The sequence below is a fragment of the Aristolochia californica genome, unplaced genomic scaffold, assembly GCF_029961685.1.
Source record: "Aristolochia californica isolate CCGP_79_NKW_82.1479 unplaced genomic scaffold, dmAriCali1.0.hap1 SCAF_16, whole genome shotgun sequence".
In the NCBI taxonomy this organism is placed as follows: domain Eukaryota; kingdom Viridiplantae; phylum Streptophyta; class Magnoliopsida; order Piperales; family Aristolochiaceae; genus Aristolochia; species Aristolochia californica.
Genome location: NW_027181837.1, coordinates 4,617,520 through 4,626,913, shown reverse-complemented (window position 1 = coordinate 4,626,913; position 9,394 = coordinate 4,617,520). Strand labels below are relative to the sequence as shown.

General features: G+C 36.6%; 1 protein-coding gene across 2 annotated transcripts; it reads left to right on the top strand.

The window, feature by feature from the left end:
- Positions 1–2,870: 2,870 nt before the first annotated feature.
- On the top strand, positions 2,871–8,283 carry LOC137953215 (adenylyl-sulfate kinase 3-like). 2 transcript variants are annotated; one of them, XM_068800499.1, is made up of 7 exons: positions 2,871–3,406; positions 4,625–4,765; positions 6,194–6,343; positions 6,882–7,000; positions 7,099–7,183; positions 7,638–7,684; positions 7,894–8,283. In XM_068800499.1, exons 1-7 carry the CDS (start codon positions 3,148–3,150, stop codon positions 7,990–7,992), a joined length of 900 nt encoding a protein of 299 aa, XP_068656600.1. In that variant the 5' UTR covers positions 2,871–3,147; the 3' UTR covers positions 7,993–8,283. The 2 variants fall into 2 exon arrangements, with proteins under 2 accessions (XP_068656600.1, XP_068656601.1); XM_068800500.1 differs by lacking the exon at positions 4,625–4,765.
- The last annotated feature ends 1,111 nt before the right edge of the window (positions 8,284–9,394 follow it).

Genomic DNA, 9,394 nt, shown 5'->3' with positions numbered 1-9,394 from the left:
CTATAATTTACATAAAAGAAATTAAAAATTGTTACTATCTCCTCTCTCATCTATGTGTCTACATTTATTTGTTAATCTTTCTTTTTTTGGATTTATCTTAGTTGTTTGGATTATTTTTTTATTTATGTTTTTAATTAGTAATTTTTTTGTAGAAGTAAGAATGTCAACACCTTCTACTCAATTGACATAAGTAGTTAACACTAGTTCTAATGTTCCCATAGATAGGGGTGGCATCAAGCCACACCGAGCTCGAACCTGCCTATGTTCGAGCTGAACCTAGGCTTGAGCCTAATAATTTTAACAGAGTTCGAGCCGAGCTCGAGCTTCAACATTCATTTAAAGCTTTTAAAAAAATATATGTCTCAAGTTCGTGCTCCAACATACATTTAAAATTTTTCAAAAAATATATATCAAATAAATTGTATATAAAATTAGGAATGACCTCTACTTAAAATTGGGCATAAGGGTGGCATCAAATCCAGCTAAGTCTGAACCTTGTTCAAGCCGAGTTTGATTTAAATATTTTGAACTTGAGCTCGAACCGACCCTAGCCTCGAACTTAAAATTGTAATCGAACTCAAGCCTAATAATTTTAATTGAGTTCAAGTTTGAGCTCTAGCTGAGTTCAAGTTTAACCTACATTTAATACTCTATATAAAATACATGTAAAATAAATTATATATAAAATTATGTATACATTTAAAAAAAAAAAGAATGATAGGGGAGGTTCAGGATTGAATTTTAATAATGGATTAAAACGCACCAATATTAATCTTTTTTACTCCAAATGTTGTCTAGCTTGTTTTATAATTTTTGAATTTGGCCATAAATTTACTATGGTCTCCTTCGTGCCCCTGGTTGAAAATTTATATTCTAGGAAAAACTATAAATATTTTTCCTATGATACATATTTCCAAAAAATACTTTAACTAAAATCCTATTATTATTAGTGACTTATTAGAAAATTACAAGAAATATTTTAAAATTTTCTTAGGAAAGTTAAATGGACCTCTTATTGCCTCTTCTAGGGAAATAAATAAAAATTAACAATCAATCTACTATATTATTATACTTGTCGATAAATTTTTAATCAAATAAAATGTCAAATACAAAATAGCAATGAAAATTGCCTCATGCTAAAAGTATTACAGCATCAACTGTCAAATATTTATTCAAAAATTTTCTATACAGTTTTCTAGCCCTTCTTGGCAGGAAATTTTTACTTAGAAAATTATATAATTTTTTTAATAAGAATTTTCAATTAGAAAAATGTTTACAAAAAACATGAGACACTAATAGTCCCTAGAAACTTATTTCTACTAAAATGTATTTTCAATTTCTTCAAGAGCCATGAGGAAGGAGAGTTTAAGGATCTTCGCCGGGGGGCGGAGATTTCGTCCCTGGTTCTGGTTTTCCACCGAGATGACGTGGAGGGAAGGGGGTTACAGTGCCGGCAAGGACCTGTTGTCGGGGATGACGGCTACTACGGAGGAGGTGGTGACGGCGACGAAAATAGAGGCGAAGGCGAGGGGAGGAAGAAATCGAACAGACGACTATAGAGGCGGTCAGTGACAACAACGGACGAGCGGGGCTCGACGATGACGAGGGGAGGAAGAAATTAAACGGACGACTATAGAGGCGGTCGGCGACAAAAGTGGCGACAACAGTGGACGGGAGGGGCTTGATGGTGGCGAGGAGAGGAAGAATTCCCACCTTCCCCCCCTCGGGCTCCCCCGATCCCGATTCCGACTCAGCCTGTTAACGAGCCAGCTCGCGAGCCGAACCTAGATTCGATTGAGCTTGGCTCGTTTTTAACGAGCTGATCCCGGATCTCGACTCGAGCTCGAGGTATACCGAATCGAACCGAGCCACTCAGTTTGAAGCCACCCCTACCTATCCCTAAACTATCCACAAAAAAAGGTATTAGAGCAGGTTCATATGTGAACCTACACCTAAAAACTATCCACAAAAAAGGGTCTACACCTAAATTATCCATAGATCCAAAAGAGGGCATACACCTAAATTATCCAATTGTAGAACCACAAAAGAGAGCTTACATCTAAACTATCAACTTCTAGAGCTACAAAAAAGGGTCTACACTTTCATTCCCCTATCGAACTTGTCATCCACAAGGGAAAGAATCATGGCTTGTGGCTTCTCTTAGCAGATGGTTTGGTGGGCGATGCAGTCTTGAAAGAGTTTGATTGATTACTACAAAAGCTGAAAGTTGAGATGAAGGTTGGGAAGCATAGAGCGTCTAGAGAGAGGCCCTAAAGTAAATTACTCTTTGTTTGTGCATTATTGGGTGCGTCTCTTTGTAGATCTACACGCACAAGCATACCTAACCAAACTGATTGATTTTGATTATAGGATCATACCTAACCACACTAACGATGAGGTCCCCATTAACAAAAAACATGATAGAAGGGAGAGATCAAATTTTCTAATGACACCTTTCACATTAATTACTACTATTAAGGCAAAAATATTTTCAATCAAATTACACTTATTAAACAGTCTCAAGAGTTCATTAATTCTTTTTCGCTGTCCGTTCACTTGTCCTGACGAAGGAGCGCACCCCTCTGACCCTTCCATGTCGGATAAGATTCCATGGAGCCATCAGAAAATTCTCAACGAGAGAAGCCTATAAGAATTCCTCTGAGCGGTATCGGATTAAAGACCATCCGTGAGCTCGTCTCATATGCTTCTCAGGGAATCTGTTGCGGAAACATCGTCCGTTGCGGGAAAGAACTCCTGCTATCCGAGTCAGCAGGCAGATTCTCTTATCTACCAACTTTAACGGGATAAAATATTCCTGGACGTGCATCGAGCCCATTTTTTGTCGAATCAACGAATGATAGAGATAGACAGTAACACCTGTTAAAATCCAATCCAGCCGGTACGTTTTCCAATGTTTTGCCACGCGATCGTCTGTTACTCCGTCTTCGTCCTTGTGGTCAATTCCAAACGAACGAAATCTATAGAAAACCCGCAAATCCAGTCGTTTCTCTCCTCCTCTTTCACCGGTGCTGGTCCTTATTTAAGTCCCAACAGCCATTTCATAATTTTCATTATGTCTTCTTTTGTTTTCGTTTTCTTTTCGATTGAATCCGGCGATCCGGGTCTGCGTTGAGGTGCCGAAAAATTATGTTTGGGATCGCTGCCAGGTTGCAATTTTCTTCGTTGAGCTCGGAGTCGTGTACAGGGATCAGCTTTGGGCGTTATACGGAATCGAATTTGGTTTCTTTCGAGAGTCAATTTAAGGATTGTGGGGTTTCCACCCTGAGAATGGAGCACTTGACGTCGATAAAGGCAGTCGAGGAGTCGAAGACGGAGTGCGTGGATGTCGTAGGGGAGAATGCGGTTGGTTACAAGGATGAAGGACCTGATGGTGCTTCTATCTCAGGTAAGTCCACTATGTGATCTAATTTTGCTTGAATAGGGTCTTCCTTTGAATCGTTTTGTTAAAAGAAAAAAGAATTGTCCTTTGGAAAATGAAATACTTTTGACTGCTTGCGGTCAAATTACCCGTTGGCTGGATACCGCTAATTTGTGCATTTATGCGTGTGGGCTGGTTCGGTTTTGAAGCTTTTTCACAGTGTCTATTATAATTGATGATGAACAGTAAGATTCTTTGCTTGCTTTGAAAAAAAAGATGATTTGACATTTTATGAATGAGCATGTTAGAATTTGTGGCACTGGATTTAATGCAAAAGCAACCTCCACTTGTCAAACTTGAGTCCATTACATTGGGACCAAAGGATAAGATCATTCACTGTTGCTAATTCAGTTATTCTTAATTGGCTTATTGAATCCAAGAAGTAAAGATCTGAGATCCGGATGTGTGAAAAAGGTTAACTTGGGTCACATATATATTTCTCAATTGTAACGTCTTGAATGATTAACTACCGTTTTTCCAAGTCTTTTGTTTTTCTTGTCGCCTTTAAACTACCCATTGTGCACCTTTCTCCAAAGGTAAAAGGTCAACTTGGGTCATATAGTGGCTTGGCCTATATTTCTTTATCGTGACGTCATGAATAATTAACTACCACTTTTTCAAGTCATATTCTTTTTGTCACCTTTAAATTACCCATTGTGCACCTAATTAGAAGGGTTGACAAAGGAAAAATTAGTTCACATTTCTAAATTTGGGAGTTGGCCTCTCTTTTGCAAATTTTTACCTGTCAGAAACATATAAGTGGCACTTCATATTATGTTGATGATTTTGGAGAAAAAATAATGCTTTCAGTGGCATGGTACTTCTATGCTAAAAATTCCATGAGCTGCCCGTATGGGGCCAGATAGTTTGCCTCAAGTGGTATCTGAAACTAAATATTTGAATCAACAGTCTTGTTCTCCTACCCATCATTTTATTCAAGAATTTTTATGAGTTTATAAGCTTTAGATTGTTAATTACCTGTTTGAAGTGTCTTATAAATCTCACAAATCAATAATTTTAGTCCATGCTCGAGCTAACAAGCAATTGGAAATGCTTGGTCTGGTCTTTGGGATGCTTAGCATCACTGCTTTAGAAACTTGGGAGTTCTTTACATTCATGGAAAACTCTCTATGTGGCAATTATCTATTTATCTTAATTTGATCTTTTAAAATCTTTACTGACCAGAAACAAATGGTATCGTGATGTCAACTATTGGGAAATCAACAAATATTGTTTGGCAAGAATGTTCAGTTGGGAAGCTTGACAGGGAAAAATTACTCCAGCAAAAAGGTTGTGTTATATGGATTACAGGACTCAGTGGTTCAGGTTTGTTGGATGAACCTTTCTCCAGAAACTCATGACCATGAGGTGGTTTTTGACTATTGATGTTTTAATCCGTTGTATTTATACAGTTGTTGTATAAGCTCTTAAATCAATATTATTCTTTTGTAGGGTATAATCCAACAAATTATGCATGGGGCAACTTGAGTTACCATATGATACTCCATGAGATATTAGATGATACTATTAGTAAGGGGGGGGGGAGGAGTGGGTGGATTTTTTTCACTCTTTTTCTTTTTTTGGGTAGCGATATTCTTCTAATGCAGATTTTCATGAATAATTAAATAATAATTGTAAAGAAATCAATGGTATAGAAATTTGTGATACCCTGGAGAAGCGACTTAGTTTGTTTATTTGTTGTCTTTGGTCTTTTTCGTAGTTAGCTTTCTATTTTGGATGCCCTTGTTGTCCTATTCTTTTAATCTTTTGCAAGAAGAATTTGCAAGGATCACTATAGTTGAGTAACTAATGTTGTTCAGTGAGATACTAGTAATATACTTTGTAAGATCAGTATAAACTTTCTTCATGAATGCGATTTTTATTTCTCTGCTGCTGCTTTTTCATATTAACATCAACTCTTCCTATTTCAAAAAAACTTATGTTGTTTTTGTGCACAGCGGTGCCCTGTAAATCCATTCTGTATGGAGATGCTCCAACATTTGACTTGTGCAATTCACTGGCCTTGAAAACCCAAATCTGTCAGTGTTTTTAAAGTGGGTAGCTCAAAATCTATATATACGGACCTAATGCCCTTTAGCTCCACCCTGTGAAGTGGGAAACCCTGTTTGACAATTATCTAAACCACTAAGTATTGGCATTGTTGAATGGATAGAGAATGTTTAAATTTTTAATGTAAAGAGTAATTATAGAGTAGGTAAGAATTTCCTCAAGCTTATTTGGTCTATTATAGTAAGAGTAAAATTTAAAAGATGGAGACATTCAATAATGGAGATATGTTAGCGACTTTTTTCTGAACTGTTGCTGTTAAAATTTGATGGAGGTATGATGAGACCTTTCAGACATGGTGTTTCTGTAATGTATACAAGGGAAGAATAGTTTCACAGTGGACTTTACTCAAGTTTATCCCGTGTAACATTGTATAACTAATATTTAGAAGATAATGAAACAACGACCTCCTAATCTTTGGAAGTTAAAACCTAAGGGAAGTTTGCATACCAACATGTGGCCTGTGAGATATTGTGTTCTTGTCTCATGAATGCTGGGTGGTGATTGGTTTTTATAGAGTGAGAGAGGGAGACGGTGAAAAACCCAAATGTACTTCAAGTGATGATGATAGCAAGTTTGGAAGCATGTTGCATATATTGCTGATTACATTTTCTAATCCAACCATGCAAATTCCATTCATTTGGAAAAAATTGCAGTTCCATATCATAATTTTTAATCCTTGGGCAGGAAAGAGCACATTGGCATGTGCACTGAGTCGAGGACTACATCGCAGGGGAAAGCTCACATACATACTTGATGGTGACAATGTTAGGCATGGACTATGTCGAGATCTTAGTTTCAATGCAGAAGATCGCACAGAAAATATCCGCAGGATAGGTAAGTGCTGGCATGGAGGTAACATAATAAGGGCAAGTGCAAAACTGGCTTTGATTGCTGGAAAACATTTCTAATGCAGTATTCTATGTCGTTCTTTATTGGAGAAAAGGAACAACTTGATTTGACTTATGAGGTTTTGCTTTTTGTTGGAGAAACAAATGATAATTAGTTACGGCATTTACCATGGATGCCTCTTAACACTTTCAATTTCCAATTTCAGTTTTTCTGGCTTACAATTTATATTAACATGTGTCAACCACCAACACAGCTTTTACATTGAAAGTTGATTAATGTTACATGTATAGAGTACCTTGATGCTGGAAAAATTACTACTGTTGAAGCCATCGGTGTTTTAGAATGACATAAAGTAATCATCAAATTCTATCCATGTTCCTCCTGTAATCTTTCTTGAAAACTTGTCTTTTTACCTTTTGCATGTGGTTGGATAAATTGTCTCCCTGATGTGCTTACAGTTTGGGTCATTCTGATTAATTATTTATGTATTACATACAAACTGACATTATTTATCGATTTTTAGGGGAAGTTGCAAAACTCTTTGCAGATGCAGGTATTATTTGTATAGCTAGTTTGATATCCCCCTTTAGAAGAGACCGCGATGCCTGCCGTTTGTTATTGCCTGACTCAAACTTTATTGAGGTTGGTACTTTTTCTGATGATGGTTTTTCTTGTAATTGCTTAACAAAAAAGAGACACCTCTGGCCGTCAATTCACCGACCACCATTTGTGCTGTATAGGTTTTTATGAATGTGCCCCTGGAAGTGTGTGAGGCAAGGGACCCAAAAGGGCTGTACAAGCTTGCACGTGCAGGAAAGATCAAAGGTGTGCACATTTATGGCAACTTTGCGTTGAGGGAAAAAATCAGAAAAGGAACCTTTTAATGACTGTAATGAAGCCCATCTAACTGTTCAATTTTTTTTCCGATCTAATAGCTGTAATTATTTAGTGCTAAGGTTTAAAATTGAGATCCTATATTCTTCATGACAAAGCCACTGTTTTACGTTCTACTTGGATTATAATTTTTTCTGAAACTCTACACAGAAGGTGTAGAAATAATTGTTTCTTATAAAATAATTCTTTCTTTCACTTTCAATGAAGAAATTCTTCAAAAAATACACTTTACCTTTAAACATGCTTTCTTGACATTCTACCAGCTACAAAAAGCAATTGGGCAAGTAATAGGCCTTACATGCTATTATTTACTGGTTCCTTTCTAGATAAGAGGAGGTTATTCATTGAGAATCCACCAGAATTCTAAATCTTGTACTCCATGCAGGATTTACCGGTATTGATGATCCGTATGAGCCACCATTGAAGTGTGAGGTAAGGTTGTGCTTTAATTTTGTTGGGATCACATAAAAAACTGTATCATACATTTAAATTTAACATGTGTTAAGGCAAGTTCCAAAGTGAATTGGGAACATAGGTCATTACTCGGACCTTATGCAGGTGGTTATCATCTGCTTTTTAGAAGGATAACTTTGGATCTTATTTGTAATGGATAAACTAACATTTTGAATCGGCTTTTGCAGATTGAAATCTACCCAAAGGACGGGTTTTGTGCTTCTCCAAGTGCCATGGCGGTACAAGTGATGTCTTACCTAGAAGACAATGGTTTTTTGCAGGCTTAGAGGATTCTCAGTGCCTACATCTCACAGACCACTTGAATAAACTGGAGAGGAACACATTTGTCTTGGTTAGCAGATTATATGTATTCATTGATCGTGTTAAGAGAACCATGTGTATAGGAGTGGCATGACTACTAAATAAGGAAAATTTTCATAGTGATGACATAAAATTGTAATTATACGAGCTGGTATATGTCCTCTTATGACTTTTTCCTTTTGAAGTATGTAACCCTAAGGGCATTGTAGTCATTATAAACACCTTCTTACAATTATAAATACAACCTCAAGGCATGGGGTAGAACATTCAAAGCTCTTCCTCTTGGCTCAAATTCATCCTTATACCTTTCTCCTTTCCTCTTCTTTTCTCCATTGGTTTTTTCTCTTTTCTCTTCCAATAGTTTAAGTTCATCTCTTCTCTCTTCCCTTCAGGTATCTGGTGTTCATGTGTTGGCATTAGAAATCAACAGATCGAGAGCAAGATAATCTTGCATATATTTTGCAGGCTTTGTTTCTATTGCCAAATGTTGTTTGCTAATTGCACCTCTCTTTTCTGAAATATGTAAATGGTGTAAATTTCTCTACTTGATTCCATTTTCTTGAGATTTGAAAACATTCTTGTGGAAACATTCATGTGATTCAAATTGGTTATAAATACTCAGTTTTGTTAACAATGTTTATTGAAGTTAAGAGTAAATTTGTTTTGTTTCATTCGTTTACTTTCAACGCAAAGGAACCTTAAAATGTCATATTGCATTAGAGGGAACTGCTAACTCCGAAGTTGTAGAAAGTGTGGTCCGTGGGGGAGCTCCTTGCATCTGATATAGTTGCATGCAACATCACAAAAAAAATTTCCTTTTATTTTCCCCTCCTCTTCTACCCCAAATATTTTCCCTCCTCTTTGTTTCCTCTCTCTTTTTCCCTTGCCCGCTATCCTCCTTTCCCACTGCCTATCGTTTACCTGGCTCCATCTTTCTTCTCTTCTTTGTCATTTCCTCTTTCAAGCTCTTCCTCTACCTTCTCCCTCTTTCTTTTTCTATCTTTGGTTTCCTATTTTATGAGACCCAATGGCCTTGGCTAGAAAAAGAAATCAGAAAACAAAGATGAAAGTGGAAAGGAAAAGATCAAGGAGTAGAAAATTCGTGAGAAAAGGGCGAGATAAGATATTGATATAAGAGGGAAAAGAAAAATAAGGCTAGAAGGAACAAAGGAAATATTGATTAAAGAAAAGGTTTAACCATAAGTTGCACCTTTTGACATAAGTGAAGCATTTTATACATTAGTTGGTTTAAGATAGATATACCTTTTGTAACCATTAGTGAAAAATGAATAATTCTAAAATTATTTCATGTATTTACTCAACTTGTAAGCAATCTATTGGTAAGGTTGCATCCGCCAAACAATTATG